This window comes from Centroberyx affinis, unplaced genomic scaffold (genome assembly GCF_046629955.1).
Source record: "Centroberyx affinis isolate AG114_WGS23_722 - 3 ecotype Tasmania unplaced genomic scaffold, CSIRO-AGI_Caff_v1 ptg000180l_1, whole genome shotgun sequence".
Taxonomy (NCBI): domain Eukaryota; kingdom Metazoa; phylum Chordata; class Actinopteri; order Beryciformes; family Berycidae; genus Centroberyx; species Centroberyx affinis.
Genome location: NW_027278877.1, coordinates 88,498 through 112,500, shown reverse-complemented (window position 1 = coordinate 112,500; position 24,003 = coordinate 88,498). Strand labels below are relative to the sequence as shown.

General features: G+C 40.2%; 3 protein-coding genes across 3 annotated transcripts; 2 read left to right on the top strand and 1 right to left on the bottom strand.

The window, feature by feature from the left end:
- Positions 1-982: 982 nt before the first annotated feature.
- On the bottom strand, positions 983-2,233 carry htr1ab (5-hydroxytryptamine (serotonin) receptor 1A b). Its single transcript, XM_071535839.1, has one exon. It carries the CDS (start codon positions 2,231-2,233, stop codon positions 983-985), a length of 1,251 nt encoding a protein of 416 aa, XP_071391940.1.
- Positions 2,234-4,346: 2,113 nt separating this feature from the next.
- On the top strand, positions 4,347-14,475 carry rnf180b (ring finger protein 180b). The gene is made up of 8 exons (XM_071535804.1): positions 4,347-4,420; positions 5,977-6,078; positions 6,680-6,775; positions 7,665-8,444; positions 9,036-9,164; positions 11,386-11,605; positions 12,504-12,629; positions 14,279-14,475. Exons 2-8 carry the CDS (start codon positions 6,022-6,024, stop codon positions 14,473-14,475), a joined length of 1,605 nt encoding a protein of 534 aa, XP_071391905.1. The 5' UTR covers positions 4,347-4,420; positions 5,977-6,021.
- Positions 14,476-19,330: 4,855 nt separating this feature from the next.
- On the top strand, positions 19,331-24,003 carry rgs7bpb (regulator of G protein signaling 7 binding protein b). The gene is made up of 6 exons (XM_071535752.1): positions 19,331-19,480; positions 19,906-20,078; positions 21,201-21,331; positions 22,763-22,907; positions 23,517-23,587; positions 23,912-24,003. Exons 1-6 carry the CDS (start codon positions 19,331-19,333, stop codon positions 24,001-24,003), a joined length of 762 nt encoding a protein of 253 aa, XP_071391853.1.

The window sequence follows — 24,003 nt, the reverse complement described above, 5'->3', positions numbered from 1 at the left end:
TTGGGATCTATACCTCCCTACTCCTTTTCGGTCATGGAATGTGTAAATTGAGTTGCGTTTTGATTGTGAATTGCTTTTTTTCTTTTCTGGAACTGTGCACTACCATGAGCGGAACAAATAAATAAATAAATAAATAAATAAATACCTAACACAATCGCAGTCTTATACTGATGGCCAATGAGCAGCTCCACTGGTGCAACTGTGAGTGCCTTGTGTGCCTTGTTCAAAGGCACTGCAGTAGTGGATGTTGTGGGAGGCCTGTAGTTCATGGCATATTTCAGTCTCAAGGTATAATCAGACCTCCAGCATCATGCCGTGGTGCCAGGGCTTGTTTGGATACTACCCATTTGGATCCTTCCTAATTTTCTAGTTTACACATACAATATACAACAGTTTTAAAGAGTTTTTTCAAGTTAGCCGCAGGATAGGAACACACACACACAGAGAAAAAGAGAGAGAGAGAGAGAGAGAGAGAGAGATTTCCATTTAAAACAAACACTAATTTATAGATCACTCGCCTTCTTATTCTTGTCACTTAAATAGATTTGGTTTGATGATGTTGAATCTAAACGCTATCCATGAACCTGTACACAAATATAAATACATGACTTCAGAAAAAGACATGATTTATTGAACATTACAGAGCAGGATAAGGAACATGGATCTTCAATCCAACGATCACAGCTTTATCTATGCATACAAACATCTCTGGGAATATTTTAATACTGATAACGATGGTGATGATCAACAATAATAATTATGATAGCCCTCCTTACAATTAAGCATCATTCTTTACTCAAAACAATCTATTTCTGCCAGTTTTATATTGATTTAGGACTGTGCTGGCATTTATGCCCTCTTTCAAATTGAAATGCATATCATTAGATGAAACTTCAGTGATCCCCTTGGGGGGAAATGGGTAAACATGAGAGTCTAAGATGAAAGTCCGCACCACACCGCAAAGGTTAAATTATTTGTGTGCTCACGGTCTGCAGAAATGACACTTGATTATTTTCTTGAAAGCGCTTTGGAAGTCTTTGTTGAAGTATGCGTAAATGATGGGATTCAGTAAGGAGTTGGAGTAGCCCAGCCAGTTAATGACATCCTCGAGCCACCGGGGCATGTAGCAGGACTCCTGGCAAAAGGGCATCACCAGGGCGACGATAAAGAAGGGCAGCCAGCAGAATATGAAGGTGCCCATAATGATGCCCAGTGTCTTCACCGTTTTGCGCTCCCGTGCCAGAGCAATCTTTCTCTTCGCCTCGGTTGCCTTCTCGTGTCTGCTCTCAAAGAGCGGGACGGAGTTCGGTGTGTTAGGCAGCGGCAGGTTGTTTTTCGAGTTACTGTGAACTTCTATTATTTCCAGAGACTCGCCGTCCTCTGCATGTTTCACCGCACCGTTTACGCTCGGCAGCGGCTTGGGCTCCACGCTCCTTTTCCAACTTTTACCCGCGTCTCCGGTGGTCTTTTTGTGAAACAGGGCGGGGGACAGAGCCAAGCAAGAGTCGGACACCTTCTTTTTCTCCGTTTTACGCACTGTTCTCCTGATCCGGAACCGGGCAGCTTTGAATATCCGCCCATATAAAACCAGCATCAGAATCAACGGGATGTAGAAGGCACCGAACGTGGAGTATATTGTGTACCAGGGGTCTTGATTTATCTTACATTGCTTGGGGTTTGCCCTGTCCTTTGCCATGCTGCTGGGCTGGGAGCGCATGATCAGCATGGGTGGAACTGAGATGGAGAAGCCGACGAGCCAAGTGACACTGATGAGGACCGCAGCTCTTCTCGGGGTCCTTTTCTTCATGTAGTCTATTGGCTCGGTTATTGCCCAGTATCTGTCCAGAGCGATAGCGCACAGGTGCAGGATGGACGATGTGCAGCACAACACGTCCAGAGAGATGAAGATGTCGCACGGAATTTGTCCGAGAGTCCACCGGTTTAAGACTTGGTAAAGCGCCGCCATGGGCAGTACCAGCACCGACACCATCAGGTCAGTGACAGCTAGAGAGCCGATCAGGTAGTTGGCCACATTCTGGAGAGTCCTCTCCAAAGCTATGGCTGCGACGACGCACGCGTTCCCAAATATGGCACACAGGATGAGTGTGGCAAGGAGGAAGGATGTGACTATTTGATAACTCAGTTTCACCTCCTCCTCTGCAGCTTTTGGGGTTTTGTTGGAAAGGTTGTCAAACTGAGACCAGGCAGCTGTCGTGTTGTTTGTTCCCTCCATGTCGGTAAACTCGAAGTGTTTGGAGACCTTCAGTTACTTGGTAGGAGCCCGGTGCGCAACACACCGCCAAACCTTGAAGAGCGCATAGCGGACTGTGGGAGATGCGCTGTGCCACTCGAGCAGCAGAGAGTAGCTTAACTCCGTGTCTCGGTCGGTGACGAAGAATGATGCCGTGTATTTATACTGGTGATGGAAAATGCGTCACTTGGCTGTGAGGATGTAACGGAGTTTTGGCTCTTTCTGTCCGTGTGCGCGATCAGTTGGCAGCTCACACGGTGAAGATATAGCTGAGAGAGTCGTATAGCCGACAGTCAGTCATATAAAAACTTGCAGTAATTTCCTAGCCTATATATATTTTTATGTATATTTATTTTATTCCATACAAGTCATTAATTGCAGTCTGAAAATCTTATTTTTCTTGCAACAAGTGACAAAAATCTGCCAGTTTGGTGAGGTAATTTCATCTGTTTCTAATGCAAATCAACTTTTTTCGAGAACTTTCTTTGATCAAGTGTTTATGTTAGTATGGTGTGCATGGTTTTTCCAAAATGTTGACACTTGTTTCTAGAAAATCCCTGTAACAAATGATTCTGCATTGGAAACAAATGGAACTATGCCACTGGCCATTTTTAGTTGTTTTAAGAAAAGTATGGTTTTAAGATTGAATATGACTTGTTGAGATTGACTTTTTTGCAGTGAAGTGTAGAGCTAATAGCCTCCTCCATAATGTGTTCTGTTGCAAATAATAAAAAAAAAAAAATAGCAGAAATCAGTAAGACCAATCTTACCATTTCAGCAGTTAGTTATTTACTCCAAATCAAAACGAACAAACTTCATGTTGAATGTATCTTCTGTTCAGCACCACGGTCAGCGCACGGTGGGCGACAGGTATGATAGGCTACTGCCACCTGGCGTCTATAACTCTCGTAACACTATAATGTGATTATTTAATGAAACCTTAGGGATTTGAGACTTTAGGGATTGTTATCGGGATTTCATAAATACGTGGCTCACCCACATAGCTTCTAAAACAAGATTTTCCTTTACAAGACACCTCTTGAAGTTGTTATGAATTGAACGATTATGTAATAAGTAATGGAATAGGCATTGTAGCCTAAACATACGGTTTATTTAGAGCTCATTTAAAGAAATGATTAATTAGTACTCAGCTCTGTCAGCACTAAAACTCAATTGCACCTTACTGTCCTCAGCCTGTGCTGAACTTCCCTAGCTGTCTGCTGTCACCTGTCGCTATCGTGCTATCGCCAGTCTGCCCTCATGTACCTGCATGCATGTCTTATGGTGGTTTTGCTTTTATTGTGTCAGACTGATTTATGTATTTTATACACTGTGCATGCTTTTATGTCTGTGATTAACATTCATATTCTCTTTTATTTTTATTATTGTTCTGCATGCTTATAAATGATCTCAATAACTTTATAATTTCAATCTTATATTATATTACATTATATATTATATTCTGTTTTAGGGTGACTCTGTAATATCTGTCCAGGGACTACAGATGGAAAATTGCCTCTTGGCTAACTCTGGCGCATTTACAGCAATGTTTATTAATGTGCACTGTCCCTGTTAAATAAACCAACAAATAAAATAAATAAATAACTAAAGTGTCCTTATAGCTCACCAGTCTTGTAGACATCGTTGCTTCTCGCCTAAACTTGTAGTTAGCAGAGGGGATTCCAACATCTACTCAAGTTAGGCTACTGTAGTTTTAACAGCAATCTGACATTTAAGCAGCCTATTACTAACAGACTGCAAACTTTCGTTGTTTTTCTTGGCTATAAGTTGTAAATAGGCCTATATAACACGTGTTCCTGATTTCAGCCCATTTCCCATATCTGAAAATGTAGGCCTACTTTTTGTTGCTGTTTCTTCTGTTTGTTTTGTTTTTATTACAGTTGCAAAGAACACAATACCAGGCTCCAATATGTGCACTGAAGTATGTAGAGCTCAATGGTGATGTTAGTCACAGTAATAAGAAAATAGCCTACAAGCCAGCCAACCAGCAAACCAGCGAGCAACGAGCAACGCGAACACTTTTGGTCCGTCTGAGGTTCCGTAGTTTTCCACGTTTCAGACGTCACAGCTGCTCAACTTATTCTGTTTCATTGTTTTTAAACAGGTTTTCTTTATTCCCAAGTCTCAAGAAGTCTTTCCAACTACCAGGTTGGTTATTTTATATCACGAAGGCATGGGTGTGCCGAGTGTCATTATCTGAAGTAATATGTTTTGCTCTGAAACGGCATTTTGTTCGTATTCGCCACGAGAGAGCTGGTGTTGTTGTTAAAACTGCTAACCTAGCATGCTAGAGGACATTCCTGCTGTGTATCTGTTGTGACTCTGTCTCCCCTTTCTGCCTGTGATAATGTTGAAAAACAGAAAATATCCATGTTGAAACCACGATTGCTACTAAGAAGTCATGTTGTGGGTGTTTGGCTCCGCCTCGGTTACATGTCCTGTCTGTGTGTGTTTGTGCCCATGCTAAATTGTTGTTATAAACAGTTATAATGGGATAATGCCTAGCAATGGGGCTATTATTAAGTTATAGATTGAATGCTATGGGAGATAGGGAATCCCTCTGAACCTGCTATAAGAACTTCACCGCCATTAAATACTCATTTTAATACTTTGCTGACATGACTTTCAACAAGTAGCTACTTATATCACAGGCTCAATAAACCCCAGAGCTAAATTAAGACTGTGTTCTTGCATAGCTCAATGGGAAGAGCATGGGTCTAATACTGCTAAGGTTAGAGATGCAGTTCCCTCTGGAGCCACCCATACTTTAATACTGAGTGTGCACTCAGGGTACTGTGAGGACACCGAGGAGCTTTGGATTAAAGTGCCCAACTAATGGCATATGTGGGTCATATTTTATTATGACATTATTATTATGATTGGATAAGACCTTTAAGACTATAGGCTGAAGCCACAGTGGATTTGATTTGTTGGTAACTTTGCAGAAAACCAGGAACACAAATGTACTTAGCCCTAGAGCTGCGGGCGATATGGTTGAAATCAATATTATAATAAACGTAAGGATTTTTTTTTTTTATTGATATAGGCTATATCACGGTATGCATCAAACAACTGTTAAATAATCAAATCAATCCTTGTCCCACTGAACCGAATGGTAATGTCAGGTGTGATGTCAAACAAACCTGAAATTTTCAAATATTCTTTAAAATGTTTGATAACTCATTTTGTCAGAGTTTTTAACCAAAAATTACTTGTTAGAATCAATTTAGACAGCAGAATTGAGTGTCACGATAGCCCCAATTCACCACAATATGATTCCACTGAAAGACGATAAACAATAATATTGAATAATCGCCCAGCCCTACTTAGACCCCCTCTGCCTTCCCTTCACTACCCACCCAGCCAGTGGCAGTCGGCTTTGCAGCTGATTGACAACAAGGACTGAAGCCCTCCTGCTCCCTCAATTGGTCAGATGCCCAAGCCTCAAATTTACTTTGACAGCAAATAGCAGAGCAATGGCACTATCAGTCTTGCTGAGATTCTGACATATTATCTTACTCATCAAAGTTCACCCAACCTGGGGATTACTTTTGCTGAATTCAACAAAATGTCATCTTCAAATTATAAAATTTACCTATGCGGCTTTAAGTCAAAGACCCACGGGCCTTTCTGCCAGTGTGCATGTTCCTGGTTACTGTATGATTTTCTGAGTTAAGGTACTTGACTGTGGTTGTCATCAACAGAACTGGACTGAAAACTAATCCTTGGAGAGCCCAAGAGGGATTACCATGCTCCGCTGCAGGAGGTGTCGCAAAAGCTTTATAGACTCAACATGTTTGTATCCGGTGGGTGACAATTTTTGTGCAGAATTCAGCAGCATGTTCTGATGTGTTTAGCAACTTGGGTCTAAAGGTCAATAGGGCAAAACAACCTGCTGCAAGTCATACAAGGGCATGGTTAGGGCTACACGAGGTGAGGGATAGGACTGCACACACACACACACACACACACAGATATACACTTACACATAGACACACTCAAACACAAGTAAACAACTCTTGTCTCTCAGCTCACACGTCTTTCTCTCTGTTTCATTGCTCTACTTTATTCTTATACACACACACATGCACACATACATATACACACCACCTACACTCAAAACACTCAATCTTTAGTGCATCCTTAGTAACATTTTTCTGTCATGAATGATCTGTCCACCCACTAGACTCTCACAGAGTTTCTTTTCTGCCCTTGAGACACTGGTGAACTCATCCTAACACATAATACAATAGATTATAAAGTGCTTAGAGGACAACAGTGGTGGGAAAAAGATAGCAGCACGTGTCTGTGTCAGTAAAAGACAGAGAGATTGCTGGCTATCAGTGTTGGGAAACTGGGTCTGGCAGGGATTGCCCTGCTGATTGTTTTTCTTTTATGTTGAAGCAGATTGCTGACACAGATGATAGCACAGCTGCTCTTTGCAGTATTTGGCACGTCAATGTTGACACACTGCCGGAATGGATACTGACCTCAGTCCACCAGGTAAGTGTGTGTGTGTGTGTGTGTGTGTGTGTTTGTGTGTGCGTGTGTCGTACGCCCATGTGTGTTTTATTTCTTACTGCAGCTAAGTTACTTACTGCTGTTTGTATGTATTCTCTTACATTCACTAGATGCCTTGGGAAAAGTTATAATAGTTTTACAATTTCCATTAGTTTTATTTTACTTTTATATTATTTTATTCTTAATTTCTTAGTTCTTATTTTCATTTTAGTGTACAAACAATAGTTATTTAGTTTTATCTAAGGTTTTAGTTTTTCAACTGTTGTGTCTGTATGGAGTGTGTTGGTAACACTTGTCACAGAAAATTGACAGAAAATTGTGTTTGGATGGCCATAGTTGATCTAGGGCTGTTCAGTATTAGATGATTCTCTCCACTTCACTTCCTTTATGGTTAAAAGGCTAAAATTGTATTTCACCTTATTTTCACCTATTTCATTATTAATATAGATTATTACTTTTTATTTGAATTAAATTCGAATCAAATTGAATTTAGCGTTTATTTTTATTTTACATTGCTAAACTAGGCTATGTTTTCATGCCCGTCTTTTTTTAATTAACTAACAATCTTGCTTGGGATTATATTAAAATATTTTAGGGTTTATGTAAATGTTGGATTCATAAACAATTAGTTTGCATGTAAATAATTAAATAATCTCTTTTTCAGTGAATAATGCTTTTTTTCTGCACTCCTCATACATCACAGTCTTTGTATTATTTACGTTGCACATCTTGCAACCATTACTATTTGACTAGTGCATGTTAATTCACTGGGGATCTGAAACAGATCTGTGAAATTTCTTGTACATATTTGTTTATACAAACCAATCAAGTTGTTGTGATTTATTCTGTTTTTCTGTCGGTTTCTTTCTAGGCCCAGTGGACAGTAGGGAAACTGAACTGCCAGAACTGCGGTGCTCGTTTGGGCGGCTTCAATTTTATTAACCACAGCAGGTGTCCCTGCGGCCAGGATATCACCGTTCACCTCAGCAAAAGCCGTGTGGATCATGACCACAAACGCTCCATTCACATGGTCCAGCCCAGGAGGACAAGGCCTGAGACAGGACAGGGTGGTGTGCGGAGTGGGACAGAAGGCTCCCAGAATGAAGAGGAACGGCCTGGACTCAACCGGGACACACTGGATGGTTTGCAGGTTAACTGTGCTGTCATGTCCCACATCAAGCCTGAGACACACACAGTCCCAGCCCATGCAGAGGCATCCCATCAGCTGACTGACAATGAAGCCACCCAGCCATTTCCTCTCAATCCTCTGTATAGCATCTCTCATAGGAAAAGGTACAGTTTAGGCGATGATGCCTCTAGTAGTAGTCTTTGCCCAGCAAGCCCTATGGACAAGTCACTTATGGAGGTGATGAGGACAGGGACCGAGGAGCCTGCACATTCACTCATGGCGTATCACACAACTGAACACCTGGACACTGATGTTGGAGCTTCATTCAACAGCCTTGCCTGCCATTCAGCTGTTTCTAGAGAGAGACGGTCGATGCTGGATCAGCAGCAGCCTCCTACTGTGGAGGGCCTTGCGTCTTCCAGAGTGGGTTCACCTGACCATGAGGAGGTTTCTGACTCTCTAATGTTCCTAAGAGGGAGAACCATCTCTGATAGCATTGCGGAGCAGGAGGAGGAAATGATGGTATGAGGCTCCTCCTTACAGCGAATTAGAAAAAAAGATACCTTCAAACTAGATTAATGCTCTCTTTAGTGGTTTATTCAGCGATGTTTTGATCCTGGCTGGTCTTCAGCTGGCATGTGGAAATCTAAATCAAAACAAAGACACACACATCCAAAACATAGGTGCTGTATCAAAGAAAATATTGAGTGAATTCTGATCTCGAATTGTATTCATGCATTATGATTGTCACTTTGCAACAGGTGTGTTATGTCACGTGACTTTCTGCTAGCATTTATGGGTATTTAAGACGGTGAGTCTCTGTTTGTAGTAAGTCTGAGGAAGAGCTACTTGCTACTACTTTATTTAATTCGTCATACAGGAGCATTTTTGTATGCGGATCTTCTGTTGTATTTCACTTCATCTGGCATATACCTCAGGCTTGATGAAGCAGTTAGGGTTACCTAAATTCAGATTACCATTTGCATAAAACATCTGGTGAGCATTAATGTAGTGCGCAGATGTCTTTTCTTTTTCATTGTTTCGCCTTTTGTATCAATGATCTGGTTCAGGTTTTTTGACGTGCATGCATTACCTCCTCACTCCCCCTCACAGCCCCAGGCCACCGCCACCTCTCCAGCCTCAAACAGACTGAGCAAGAGGGAGAAGAACCGTCTGAAGAGTCATAGGAGAAAACAGAGGAGGAGAGAGCGCTGGATCCACAGTCAGCTGGAGCAGGAACAGGTGAGAGACATAGGTCCATGCTGTAACTAGCATCTGTGTATGAGTTACTGCATATAGTTGTAGCATAGGCACTAACACTAGCAATGTCAGGGTCAAATACCAAATTGCTATCACCAAATACAAGAATATAACCACGTGCTTCTACGCAGGCCTGTAAAGTCTGGAAAAGTCTGGAAAATTAATTTAAGACCTTTTAGGCAAGGCAAAGGCAAGGCAAACCAAAAATACATAATTTGCCAGGTAAAATGACATTATCAAGTCATAAAATGGCATTAAAAAGAAATAAAGATAAAATTGTTAAGTAAGGATAGTAAAACATAAATACAAGAAAGAAAGAGGGAGTTTCTATTTTGGAGCTGTTACTCCTTTTGTATCTCTGAATCTGCCCCACCTGATTCGATGCAGGGTTGCTGTCTGGTAGCTGACCCTGCACTCTGACCTCCCACAAAATAAATAGTCAGTCACAGTAAATGCAATGACATTGTATTCTGCTATGTGACGAACCAAACACATCTGGTTCTCCAAGCAACTTAAAACACTAAGAATTAGTTGCAACTTCTCTTCGACTTCATCTGTTGGATGTTAGCCAAGAGTCTTTGCCCGTATCATCCTTGATAACTTTCTAGGAGGAATGGGAGGAATAATCATCAAGTTGGACATTGCCCTCATTGATGGATAACAGGAAACTTTTCTGTGCAGTTGTGACTAGGAAGAGGGAGATTGTTGGTTGAGTTTGCTCAGTGTGCAGTTCAGATGCAGCCAGTGTAGCCTCTGATAAACTTAGGGACACAGATTGGGAGTTGGGAGAGAGAGCTGACAGCAGTTCTGGTCCCAGATTGCGAGACTTTGGTGAAGCCCATGTTTTAAGCCCTGCTGAATGGATACTACAACCACTCTCAGATGATGGCTGTACAGAAAATTCTGCAGGTTTGCCTTTCTGTTTTGTTGGTGCACACACTGCTTCTGTATCTGTTACAGTGTTGTTGTTTTCTGTGGTATTATGTATCACAGATTGCTTGGGGGTAATTTCTGTTTTAGTTCCACTTCTGTCTCAGCTTTGGCCCCAGTTATGGTTGAGTGTATGTTGCAGTGCTACAATGTTTCTCCTTTGATATTATCATAATAAAAACAGTGTTTCTTAATGTTACGACTGCACTTTTTGGTTTTTAGGTTACATGAGATTAGATGAAACTTTCTGTGGGGAAACTGGGTCATTGCAGCAGCAGAGAATAGAGTATCCATCAGAATGGATACAAATAGAGATTGCTTAAGATAATACAACAATAAATCATAACAATCAAGCATATTGAGAACAACACAAATGAATAAAGACACAGTGTCTTCATTCACTTTATTAGATTTACCGATGCTGAATGAATACAGAGGAATCCCTGTGGCATGGAAATTATTGACGGCTCATTGAGCAGTAGGCAAGGCCTTTAAAATTTAAGCCAACTTTGAATAATTTAATAACAGCTGACGTCGGTAGTGTGTGGGTGGCCACAGGAGTATAGGCAGATAAGAAAAAAATGTTAATGCTTTGATTTGATTGGTGAAAGCAATGTCAAAATCCCCCATGTGCCTCTCTCATGGATGACACATCTCTCAGATGAATTAAATCCGGACTACAGCAAAAAGCTCTCTGCTTGACCCAAACCGAAGACAGTCTCTCATCTTTTTGAGCACCGTCCCACAATGGCACTTGATGAGGTGATTGGAGTGCAATTTCCATCCGTGTGACGTGTGAATAGAGGCAGGGATAGGTCGCCTGAAACCCACCAGGCAGCTGCAGTTTCTTGTTTCAGTCATTTTTAATTGTGACGTCTCCCTCAGTTTTGTCTGTTCTCTCTGCCATTTTAAAAGATGCAGCAGTGTAGTTTGGCAGTGGGCACAAATAAAGGAGGAGGGAGCAGCTTGTTAGCAGAAACTAGAGCAGGAGTAGGGCAACTCCTACATCTGACATCATCCTGTACAGAAAGTACACAATAATACCAAAATACTAAGGATAGAGGGAGCAACAAACTGTGAAGATCAAAACTACAACATTTTAACCATGATTGATGTTTTTCGCAACACCATTGCCACATTTCACTAAAACTTCATTATTCAAACCTAAGAAAAGCATGCTTTTACTTTGTAGAATTGACTGTTTAATGATGGATTATGTATGTTAATTAACGTGTGTGTGTGTGTGTGTGTGTATGTGTGTGTTTGTGCACAGGCTCGGAGTGTGAGCGGGTTATTGACAGACAGCGAGGAGGAGGACAGAGAGGGCTACACCTGTGCTGTGTGTCTCGACGTGTACTACAGCCCCTACAGCTGTCAGCCCTGCGGTCATGTCTTCTGCGAGCCGTGCCTCCGCACCTTGGCTAAGAACCGACCCACCAACACCCCCTGCCCCCTCTGCCGCACGCTCATCTCACACACACTCTTCCAGAAAGGTGAGCTTCCTCCGGGACTGAGTCTGACTGACACTCAAAACAAAACACAGGAAATATCCAGCAGACACACGCTCCTCTGCGATATATTGATCTTTCACACCTAACTTTGTACCACACTCGCACGGCATGCAAATTAGACATACTGTAGGATACTTACAATGCAGCCCATCCACTGCCTTACTGTAATTGATCAAGCTGTAGTAATTAGGAAAAGAGGGCATATCCAACAATCTAATTCAGATTTTGTCTTTAAAGGATAAGGCTGGTGTTTTTTTAATGCATTGCTTACCGTCAACAAATCCTATGAAAATAACAAAATCAACAATGTGTTTGCTCTACTCCCGTTACTTTCTGACTTCCCATGTACCGTTTTTAGCCTTCAACACGGAAGTCATTGGCTCCAATTGTAAGCTAAAAACCTGGAAATACAGCTCACAAAGACATAGTTTCACTTTTAAAAATCACGAACTGTTACCACGAAAATTCAGGCTGTTGTAGTTATTGCCAAATCAAATTCAAATGGGAACAAATTCTTCATTACGCCGGGGACTATTTTCGGTGCTACGGAACTACTTTCCTGAGATCACAAAGTGTTTATAGCCGGCTTATTAAGTTGTTTGAGGAAAAGGTCAGCTGGCCAGGTGCATCGTGATGATGAAATATGCTGCCCAGAGCAACGGCATGGCTCTTTGACGTGTTTTTAATCGTTTTTTTTAATACAGTGGAGTTCTATGGCTGCTGGGACATGGCTTCATTTGGCCCTGGCTACATGGACGAGACTTGCTGGCAAAACAAAATCATTGCTGATTTTGTTATTTTCATAGGATTTGTTGACAGTAAGCAATGCATTAAAAAACACAAGCCTTATCCTTTAAGTACTGTTTTCATTCCCTTTCAGAGCTCAACCAGACGGCAAAGACCTTCTTCCCTAAGGTCTACCACACCCGCAAGCAGAACTTCCAGAAAGCCACTTGTGCAAAATGGCCTCTTCCCAACTGTCGCAAACGCTTCCGCATCTTCTGGGGTGAGATATGACGCGTTGTACAACCAAATGTGTTTCTTGTGTCATGATCTAAAGCTTATGGGATGTCAGAATTGATTGGAGATGGGAACTGCCCACTCGATAATGGAAAACACGCTCTGACTCTCCTCCCTTTCGCCTAACATTCAAGCCAGCTTTCAATATAAGCACTCATCCTAGTTTGATGATATAAAGGAAAGTGACATCAGATCTTGTTTATTGGTAAAAAATATATAACAAATTGAACAATGTCTTCAGCAAAGATTTCCAGCCATAATTGTGCCAGTAACTTATTTCAATATAGAGAAAGTATAACGAGGTTTAATCTTTGTAAGAAACCCACTCTGTCCTGTCCCTTTGTTCTTCTCTCTCTCTCTCTCTCTCTCTCTCTCTCTTTCTCTCTCTCTCTCTCTCTCTCTCTCTCTATCTCCTCTCTTTTTCAAAGCTTATCTTGCTGTAGGGTTCAAGAGTTGAATAACTGGTTTTCCTCGTCCCCTGGCTGACCTCATTTTCACTGTCTAACCTCATGTCCTTTCTTGACCTCATTGACTGATTGCAAATTATTTTATGGCTTTTTTCACAATTTAACTATAATAATAAACTTTATCTTTATAGCACTTTCCAAAGCAGTCCTACAAAGTGCTTTACAAACAATGAAACAGCAGTAATTAAAGTCTAGAAAGATAAATATTAAATGTCAGACATTAATTAAAAGCAGGTTTACGTGGAAATAAAAAAAGGAAAAAGGAACAAATAGAATTTAATAATACTTTGAAAATTTGTCAGTCAGAAACTTTGCCACGTACTAACACTAACACTAACACTACTACTACTAGTACTACTACTAGTCCTGCTGCTAATAATACTACTACTTTTTTTTGTTACACCCTTCTCAATAAAAGCAAATCTCAAAGTGTGTGAAAGAAAACAAGTCCAGTTGGTGTGTTATATAGATGTTCATGTCAATATGTAGGTTAATTGTAGGTACATTGGCATCTGCATATCTGTGTGTGTGTGTGTGTGTGTGTGTGTGTGTGTGTATATGTATGTGGGTGGGTGTGTATATGTATGTGGGTGGGTGTGTATATGTTTATATACACTACCAGTCAAAAGTTTGGACACACCTGATTGAATGTACTATGTTTTCCATTATCTTGAAGCCATTTTGATCTAAAGGTTTATGCTTAAATGCTTGAAATTTGTTTCTTAGACAAATATAAATAATTAAGTTGATGCCTATGTATGAATTTCTTTCCAAAGACTTTGCCTTTCCATCAAGGCAAAGGACGGCTAGTTTAAAGAATCTAAAATATAAGATAAGTTTGATTTGTTTAACACTTTTTTTGGTCACTGCATAATTCTATTTGTGTTATTTCATTGTTTTGATGTCTTTACTATTATTCTAAAATGTGGAAAATAGTAAAAATAAAGAACAATATGGTGTGTCCAAACTTTTGACTGGTAGTGTATATATGTGTTTTTTTTTTTTTTTTAAGATGTATTGTTTAATTCAGCTGGAACACTTTGTAATTTTGACACAAGAAAAAACTCTATCTACAAAAAAACAGTAAGAGAGTAAAAACTGTGTAAAAATCACTGTAAAACTGCAGTGTGTACCCGTCCTAACCTCATGCCTTCCTGTTTAACATCAGGATACCAGAGACAGGCAGCAACAGCTGGGAGACGCTGGCACTTCGCCCCCGCAGGCTTCACCCTGGATGCTCTGGACCTCGCTGACATGCGCGGCTGGCTCTTTGACATCGACCTGGTCATCATCTACATTCACTCTGTCAACTGGATCCTTGCTTTCCTACTCCTCTGTTTCCTCATCTACTTCTTCTTCTCTTGAGAGAGGTGTGCTCAAGAGTTAAAGAAGTTGTAATGCTGCTTTATTGGTCTGCTTTTTCTTGAGGAGAGTGGGTAAAATGCCATGTCTGATTTTTTTATCAGTTTTGAGAGAGTACACAGTACATAGAAGTCAAACTTGTGATGTTGTTGTTAATATATTGTAAAGAAGCAGAGTAGAGGCGGTCCAAGACATGGGGGTCTGGAGCAGGACAGTCTGGAAAAATATGGGAAATTAATTTGATCATTTGAAGGTTTTGAAAAGTTTGAAAACTGCACAAAAGTCTGGTAAAGTGTAGAAAAAAAAAATTATAATACACATGACTACATATTTTATGTAGTTGTAGACTGTCATTTCACATATTTGTCATCGTGAATAATTTAAGTAATGTGGCCTAGTCAAGGGTCAATTTCCCTTTCCACTATCGGTATAGTATATGTTACTGGATACAGACCAGAATGTTCAAATCCTGTCAAGAAATTAAGGTCTAGGAAAAATCTGGAGTTTTGAAATGGAAAATATGTAGCAAGCCTGTTTTGATGGAGGGTGAGTGGAGTTAGCTGACTTGCTGATTTAGGAAGCTTGGCTATTCCTGCAGGGTGTCGGTCCGGACATGAAAGTCAGGAGTTGCATTATTAAAGTCAGGAGTCCGTTATTACAGTCTGGCATGTAGAAATGCAACTGGGAAGAGAACATAAAGGAAATTAAGGATTTTTTAGCATTACAGTACAGCCGTTTCAGTAACTTTAAATTCACATACATACAGTATTGGTTGTTACTAAGGCCATATGTTTAACCTTATTCTAAAGAAAGGGGCTAGGCTTCGTGGAATAAAGAACATGTCATTCATTTAGCTGCGGTGACCCATCACAGTGAGAAACCCACTGACAGAAAAATCTGCATGGAAAGAAAATTCATTATCCATTCTTATTGCTCAGCTCACCCTAAAAACAATGAAATAAACAGCATAATAATCATATTTTTCACAGACTTGAACAAGAAAATGAGTGTGAAACCAGAAAATGTAATATTTAAATAGGAAATGGTAATATGTACACAATGCCTGCTAGTGCACAACAGACTGACAAAGGCGCCTGCTGAAGGATGTGCGGTGTGCACCGGTATTTGAGCGGCGCTCCATTATTTCCTCACTATTCTTTACTGAGTCCTTCAAAGCCAAAACGGACACAGGAGGAAAGGGGAACAAATAACAATATGTGATGTTCTGACAGTCTGTGAGGTCGTATCACCCTTTTGCACAAATATGGTAGTGTTTATCAGACACGGGGTACCATATTATTATTATAACACCCTTCAGTATTAATGTAGCACAGGTTAGTTGTCCCCCACAGTGAAATCAGGGGAGGGACTATGGATCAGCCACAGTCCCTCCGTCCATCCGTCCGTCTGTCACGTACAATATCTCAGACGCCACTGATAGGATTTTGACAAAACTTCAGGGAATGACGGGTGTCACTGCTCAGTTCTGGCATTTTCAAAATTACAATGATTAGCTGAAAGGGGACTGTGTCATTCATGGGGGACGGCATGTTTACTGTTGCCTTGTTTTTTAGTTAAGTTGGTTTCGTTAAGTTAAAATGACACTTAACTGAAAAACAAAGCAGATTCATAGTATATCTCATCTCAGACATATCCAACACTTTAAACAATGTTGCACAATTGCATGTGTTTTTTGAGTTATCAACAGCTTAAACTTGTACTCCAGTTATGTCATGGGAGGACACTAAATATTTGTTTTGTTAAGTGGAGCTCAATGAAATGATGCAGATTAAAGAATAGCATTGTCCAAAGTTTAAGCAAGAGGCACTGTTGGTAAAATTTTGTTTCCATGCTTACAAGTTGCTATATTTACCAAGGACATAGGTTTTTTAGGAATTCCAGTCAAAAGAAAGCCTTAGAACCATACATCTAACAAACAAAAAACAATAGCAAAAATGTATTTGGAGGGATCAATAACAGGAGGAGCAGGAATAGCAGAGAAGAGTTCAGATGCACAATGGATGAGATGCCCATTTAAATTCAGTGCCTTTGCTTACTAGTGCCTACTATCTACACCAAGTAACTTGAAACTGGAATTGAGCAAGACTTAGTTTGTAATGTATCATGAGAGGCCCTATGAAGATAGAAATACTGCAAAACTTTCAATAATTACTTGTTCTCAATTAATAACCCGTCTCTTATAGTAGTGTAGGAAAGTTTGATGTTTTCACAAAAACTTGACACGAATAAACACCTGACCAGGATATTTTACTTTATTTTACTTTAGGCAAAAGCATTGCATGTGTTTCACTTAGGTTTTGTAAATTAACATTTTCTTTAAATTCAACAAAAGTAATCCCCATACTGGATGAACATAAATGAGTAATCTCATATGTCAGAATCTCTGCAATATTATATTTGCTCTCTGATTGCTACTGGCTCTGTGGGGGAGGGTTGGGACAGTACATCAGTCTGTTTTCCCTAAAACTACCTACCAAGGCTTTAAATACAATGCCTTCAGAAAGTATTCAATCCCCTTGACCTTTTTCACATTTTGTGGTGTTAAAGCCTCAGTTCAATTTTTTATAAACTTTGGATGGATTTTTTTGTCACTGATCTACACACCTAGTCAAAGTGTATTTTTTAATTTATACAATTTTGCAAATCAATTAAAAATGAAAAGATGTCATGTTTTGAGTCAATCCTTTTGCAGTGACGTCCTAAATTGAGTTAAGGTGCATCCAAATTCTTTTGTTTGGTTTCCACCTGTGGCCCCTAACCCTGTATCTGGCAGAAACTGGGCACAGCTCATCATCAATACCATCCCTACTGTAAAAATTGTGAAAAAAATTGTGATCTCTATGCAGACACATCAACACTGGAAAGGCTTCAGCACAAGAGTGTGAAAGTCCTAAAGTGGCCCAGCCAAAGCTCAGACTTGAATCCCATTGAAAATCTGTGGGTTTTCCCCATACAACTTGACTGAGCTTTTAGCAAATCTGCAGGGAGGAAAATCAAATCAGACGTAGGAGACTCGAAGCTGTAATTGCTGCCAAAGGTGCTTCTACAAAGTATTAACTGAGGGTTTATATATATTCATGTAATTTATTTTCAACAAATTTGCAAACATTTCTAAAAACATTTTCACGTCATTATGGGGTATTTTGTGTAGCTTGTTCACAAAAATCCCAATTTGATCCATTTTGTCATCAGTCTGCAACACCGCAATATGAGGAAAAAGTCAAGGATTTTGATTACTGACCATAAGTTTGCATTAATTGCTTATATTTTTCAGCTTTGTCATATCTGTTGTGATGTAATAAGAGCCTGTCTCCAATAATAGCCTGTCTCTAATTAAATGACCAGGACCAGTTTAGTTGTTGAAACAAAGAATTTGTACTACTAAACTACTGTTATAAGATTTATGCTAATTCACCTGCTGTTTTCTTTGTTTAGCCACATTCAATCATATCAAAATTTGCAGATATTGAATTACATCTATGACTACCAGTCCTACATTTATTTTGTTTTGCCTACAGGGTTTGCTCTGCTCTTAGTGTATAATGAGTTCTATGGCAGACAAATAATCATGTTAAAAGGTGTTTTCATTTGAGCATGAAGCCTCCTTGAACTAATGCAATATAATTTGTTTTTGTATTGGACACTATGGGTTCAGATATTACATTTTGGTCTTTCAGACAAGACAGTGAAATTATCAGTAAAGAACCTATATGTTGGGGTTATATTAGGAAAAATGTTCATGTTCATATTTTCTATGTAGCCTATTCTTCTATAGTCCTTAAGTTGTGATGGAAATTAAGGAGTACCTCAACAGAAAAATGTCATTGTGTAAACAATGTGTCCCTTTGTTTATCCTTGTCTATGAAAAGTAATAAAAAAAAATGGTCACAAAAAGGATTTTACAGTTTCGTTTATTTTTTAAGATCTAAACTGAAAAATTCATCCAACAAATTGATTAAGCTTATCTGACCTCTACATTTCTAAAACTACATGTATAAACATGTATAAAAATACACAGGTCCTTAGTTTCCTATAGCAGAAAAAAATATATAGGGCTATTAGTCCTCTCAATTTACCAATAGTGTTTTTTTCTGAGTAACTCCCTCAGCAGGAATATGATAGATTAAATTTATAAAGGTGGTATTGTCATCTTTTCATGCCTTTAAATGAAAATTAGAACTATACCTTACATTCAATGATGGAATTACGAGGCGACCTTACCCTATATTTTAATGTTCAAGGAAATTTCGGTGGGATGCAAATAAACTATCGTCGAGTTCCATCCTTTGAACAATTAGGTTTATGAAAGCAGATTGCATAAGCGCCCCATCATCCTAATTTGATAATCTTATATTGCACAGAAAGAAGAACCATGTGCCAGCGCTGGTTATTTTGGGATGGCTGCGCTAAAGATAGGTAGCCTGTGTTGTTTTTTCTGGACCACTGATGCTCCTCAACAGTTAATGGACTGTCGGAGGGTGACGAATTGTTTTGCTGTTGGCTCCCTGTGAATCCTCCTCACACGTGAGCGCACGACGGAAGACCGAGAGAGGAGCCTCGCTTGGCCTTCAGGAGGGGTGAAGGTGACTCGCCTCGCTGCTGAGGAGATGCAGAGGGAGCTGCGGGTGTCCGCCCGGCCCGGTACTCCGTCCTGCTCTCCTACCAGCCAGAGCAGATAAGCCTGCAGGGGCATTAACCATTAACCAGCTCCTCGACCCTGCAGCTTCTTCCTCGGGGTGGATCTTTTTTTTTTTTTTTTTTAAATAGAGGACACATCGACTCTCACAAAAGAGGGTCTCTCTGCTTTTGGGTGGGCTACAGCAGTGGGTGTGCATGCATGTGTTCTGCACCGTATGGGCGTAAAAAACGCCCCAGATCCGCAGCGAACATTTTTCAGATCAGTAAAGCGTCGCAAACGGACCCGGAGCGCCGGGAAAGCACGGAGAGCAGCCGTAAAGCCCAGGGGGCCGTGGACGACAGCAGGATGGTGAGCAGCCGACACACAATAATCTGTGCCGACGCTGGAGCAGCCTGATATTGAGAAGAGATTCGTGTTTAGACAGACAGCCTGAGGATATTGCATTGAATAGAATCAATTTAACACCATTTGCAGGTGCAGTATAGAAACCAGAATATGCAAAAACGACAGAAACGAGTGATTTCAAGGCTACATTTTAATATGAACAGCCCTCTGCCGTGATTGGTTATTTCAGAGTCGTTGATAATGCCTACCAGCTTTGAAGCTGCATTAATATCACCAGATGTTTTTCCTTTTCATGTTAAAATCAGTCGGCTTGTTGCATGTGCTGCCTGCAGATCACGCTCTCCGTCCCACATTGCACGCAAAGCACAATCTATCAAGCCTATAGTCTAATGGCCAAATCATCGGTTATTGGTGATGGTTGTTTTCAGACCGTCCAGGAATTCAACACGCTTGTCGCGCTGTACCGGGAGCAGGTCATATCAGTCGGAGAGATATCAGCCGACTGCCCGTCTCTGCGGGCGCAGATGCACCACACACGGACCAAAGGATGCTCCATGGCCCGGGCTGCACACCAGGACCTCGCCGTCATATCTGGCTCAGGGTAAGGAACCAAGCCGGAATAGGCCAGCCGCGTGATTAAGGCTGCATCCATCTACAGTATTTTGAAGTTTTGTATTGTTGAACTGTCCGTGGTGCTGAAGGTGTTGGCATCTCCTCCCCTCTTCATAGGCAGGAGTAGGATGATTCATACAGGGCTAGAGTTAGGGCTGCACATTTAATATAAATTAAAGCAAAAAAAAAAAAAAATCGAAACTCGCAATATGAACTACTTCAATTTCCAAATCGCAAGAGGCTCAGTTATGCTGCTCAAAATGAACTCCTAAACATGGTATTCTGGTGCTGAGCCCAATGTCTGTCCCACAAATGAAATTGCACGTTGTATTGCAATTTGTAAAAAATAAATATATAATAATAATAATTTGTGTTCAAACAGAGCAAGTGTTAAGCAACATATAATTTTTTTTCGCTTGAAAATCTAAAATAGTCTATAGAAAAATGTGTCTGTATACTGTATTGCCATTTTTATTGCAATTGCAATAATGTGTAGAACTATTGCTGCTGTAACTAACGACCAAGACAGCATTGATATCTCCTCTCTACTCACTCTATTTATTCACTCCTATCTTTCTCCTTAGCTCTTATTTCTTTTCCTAGCACCTTTTCATTCTGTGGTAGCAGACATAGTGAAAGGGCACTAAAGCCCTGACTTACACTCCCTTTGGTTGTTTGTAGTTTTGTTGATCTAGGAAATTAAGCGTATTCAACTCATTGTAAGCTGCTCTGGATAAGAATGCTTAAAATGTGAACGTAGATGTGATTTAACTTTTGTGGCAAAATGGTAAGGGACCATGTGGCGTTTCATGTCCTTGCATTAGTGTCTTGATCCAGATGAAAAAATACACCTTAAAACATTTTTCCCTCGTCACATTGATTGTATCTCTTTTGATCTTATCCTATCACTCTATCTCTCCTTCTCCCTGTCTGTCACTCTTTCTCCATCTCTGGGTCTCTCTCTCCAACCTCTCTCTCACCCTGACTCCCCCCCCCCCCTCTCTCTCACTCTTTCACTCTCTCTCCCTGTCCCTCCTTCCCTCCGTCTCTCTCTCTCCCTCCCTCCTCTGTCTCTTATCTTTTTGCCCCCACCCTCCTCTTCATGTTGTAGTCCAGAGGATGGAGAGATCCACCCTGAGATTTGCCGGCTGTTCATCCAGCTGCAGTGCTGCCTGGAGATGTTCATAACAGAGATGCTCAAATCCATGTGCCTGCTGGGGGTGCTGCAGCTTCACAGGAAAGGTAAGGAACTCTATAATATGGAGGAAATAAGACATCATTTAAGGTTACAATGACAGAAATCAATATAATATGGCAATAATGCTTTAAAGGAATATTTGTCTTGACCGTTTATACTGAAGTTATGTTTTTGTGTATCTTATTATTTTTTAATTATTATTATTTATTAATTTACTTATTTGTTTTCATTGATTTCCCCATCTTTTCTGATGTTACTCCCCCCCCCCCCCCCATGCAGTTTATTTTCTGTACATTTATTTTTTATAATGCTTCTTTGTTGTGCTGCCTTTGTATGGATTGTAACTGTGCTGAACCTTTCAATAAAGAAAGAGAAAAAAAAAAAAGGTAACATCACAGAAATCATGGGCTGGTGGACAGGACTGTTGTCCAGGTCTGTCCACCAGCCCATGATCTGCCCTCTGCTGCTACCGGCTGCTTGGCTCTCCCTTCCCTGCTCCACCCTGGACATCGCTCCTCCCACTCTCGACTCCTCTCTCTCCTTCCTCCCCAATAGTGGAAAAACCTCTCACCCCGATCAGAACAGCAGAGTCACTCCTCCACTTCCATCGTAGGCTGAAAACGAATTTCTTCATGAAGTACTTAAGAAGCTTACTGTTGCACTCGTTACAAGTCATTCTGGACAAGAGCATCAGCTAAATACCTAAAATGTAAATGTAAAATGCAAAGGCTCAGTCACTCCAAAATTTTGGAGTGACCTGCAGAGCCTTGCTGGAGCATCTCTGAAGAATTACAGAAGTAAACCATGCACCTTTGAAACAGCAGAGGGCAGTAAAGGGCTGATAGCATGGTCTATATGTGTAAAACATGGATGTATTAGAAAGGTTTGGTTTCATTTCAGTTTTGGTTCAAATAATTCAGTAAAAATAAAATAAGCAAAAAACACCGGTTTGAATTATATAAACAATTACCTGATAAGTTTCTGATGAATTGGCTGATTAAAAAAAGCAAAATTATATATTATATTATATTTGTAAGCTTAAATTTACGAAAGGTAGAATGTGCACATGCAGCTTTATCAAGTGCAGGACATCAAAAATGACCAAAACTGAAAATAGAATATCTGCCAACACTGTTGCTCCCAAAAAAATGCAATTTAACCTGCAAGATCTGTATGATCGAAACATTGTTCTGTGGGTCTTAACAAATCACATTTTTTGGGAGCAACACTGTTGGTGGACATTCTTTTTTCTATTTTCATAAACAAAGTTAAGACCTTGATTCACAAAATAGTAGGATTTTAGATTATAGCATTTTTTAAATATTGAGCTGTGGACATTGGTAACTTTTCTTTTCTGAGAATAGACATGTTTTGGAAAGAACTCCTTCATTTCTTGGGAGATTTAGATATTTTTGCTATTCAAGAAGTCTTTGTCGACAGCGATGTAGCGCTGATGTCTGTGTGTCTCTCCACAGGAAAGGACTCGTACCCAGAGCCAAAGGTGGACTTCAAGATGGACGAGAGCTCAGACGTTCCCATCCTGGAAGACCGATCCTCCTCTCCTATAGACTATCCTCAGGAGCCGTGGCTGGTTGGGACTGACATTGAAAACATAGAGAGGTACGCTGAGTATACCTGCTCTTTGTGTTTGATTGATTGAATGATTGACTGAGTGATTGACTGATTGATTGATTCACTCATTCATTCATTCATTCATTCATTCATTCATTCACTCATTCATTCCTTGTTTTTGAGGTGGCACAGCTCTTCTTAAAATCCAAACTGGCCTTTTTTTCTTTCAAATGTTGCAGTTATTGTTCTGTTTTGTGCATCCAGAGTAGTTAAGTTGTTGTAGTGCAAACTATTATTGTATCCTAACTCATAAGGAACTGAATTATTAAAGAATACTCAAGATGGTCCTTTACAAAGTAAACTGGAAATAAATAAATAAATAAATAAAAGTATCAACTGTTGCAATTTCCAATTTGCAAGAGCCTGCCTTGCAAAAAGATCAAGTTCCACCTCAGAGAAAATCTTTCATTTTATTAAAACTGAACAAATCCTGAGCAGTAACATCACAATCCCAACATCTCAACATTCCCCTCACACCATGTTTATGTCCTGAAAACATTTAAAAATATATATTTTTTAAAAAGGCTGTGTCCACATGTATCACAATTTATACTACAAATCACAATATATTGATTCAGTGTTTCTCTGTCTCCACAGAGACATGCGTGAGATGCGAAACCTACTCAGCAAACTCAGGGACACTATGCCTTTGCCACTGAAAAACCAAGGTACAGTATGAATGAATGTGAAATCTTTGAGTATGTTAGTGTATAGAACTATTGTACATATTGCAGGTGAAGTGCAAGTTTGTTATTTCCAGTTATATTTATCTAATGCTCTTAGAGGGACTTTGAATAGATGCAACAGTATAAGCTTTAATCACTAGATCAACAATCACAGACCAGCAACCAGACAATTGATGCAGCATATTCCTGTGTCATTAAGTGAAGAAGAGGAGAAGAAAAGGCTGATTTTTTTTTTTAAGACGGCGTCATGAAGAGCAAGTTCATGCCGCATTTACAAACTCATATCCATGTCTCCATTCTTTACAGATGACAGCAGTTTGCTGAACCTGACTCCATACCCACTGGTCAGGCAGAGGAAGAGGCGTTTCTCTGGGCTCTGCTGCATGGTGTCTGGCTGA

Coding starts and splice junctions, on each gene's coding strand:
- htr1ab (XM_071535839.1), bottom strand. CDS start 2,233: ATGGAGGGAACAAACAACACGACAGCTGCCTGGTCTCAGTTTGACAAC.
- rnf180b (XM_071535804.1), top strand. CDS start 6,022: ATGCTCCGCTGCAGGAGGTGTCGCAAAAGCTTTATAGACTCAACATGT. Junction 8,445..9,035: donor AGCAGGAGGAGGAAATGATG/GTATGAGGCTCC, acceptor TCCCCCTCACAG/CCCCAGGCCACCGCCACCTC. Junction 11,606..12,503: donor ACACACACTCTTCCAGAAAG/GTGAGCTTCCTC, acceptor ATTCCCTTTCAG/AGCTCAACCAGACGGCAAAG.
- rgs7bpb (XM_071535752.1), top strand. CDS start 19,331: ATGTGTTCTGCACCGTATGGGCGTAAAAAACGCCCCAGATCCGCAGCG. Junction 19,481..19,905: donor CCGTGGACGACAGCAGGATG/GTGAGCAGCCGA, acceptor GGTTGTTTTCAG/ACCGTCCAGGAATTCAACAC. Junction 21,332..22,762: donor GCTGCAGCTTCACAGGAAAG/GTAAGGAACTCT, acceptor GTCTCTCCACAG/GAAAGGACTCGTACCCAGAG.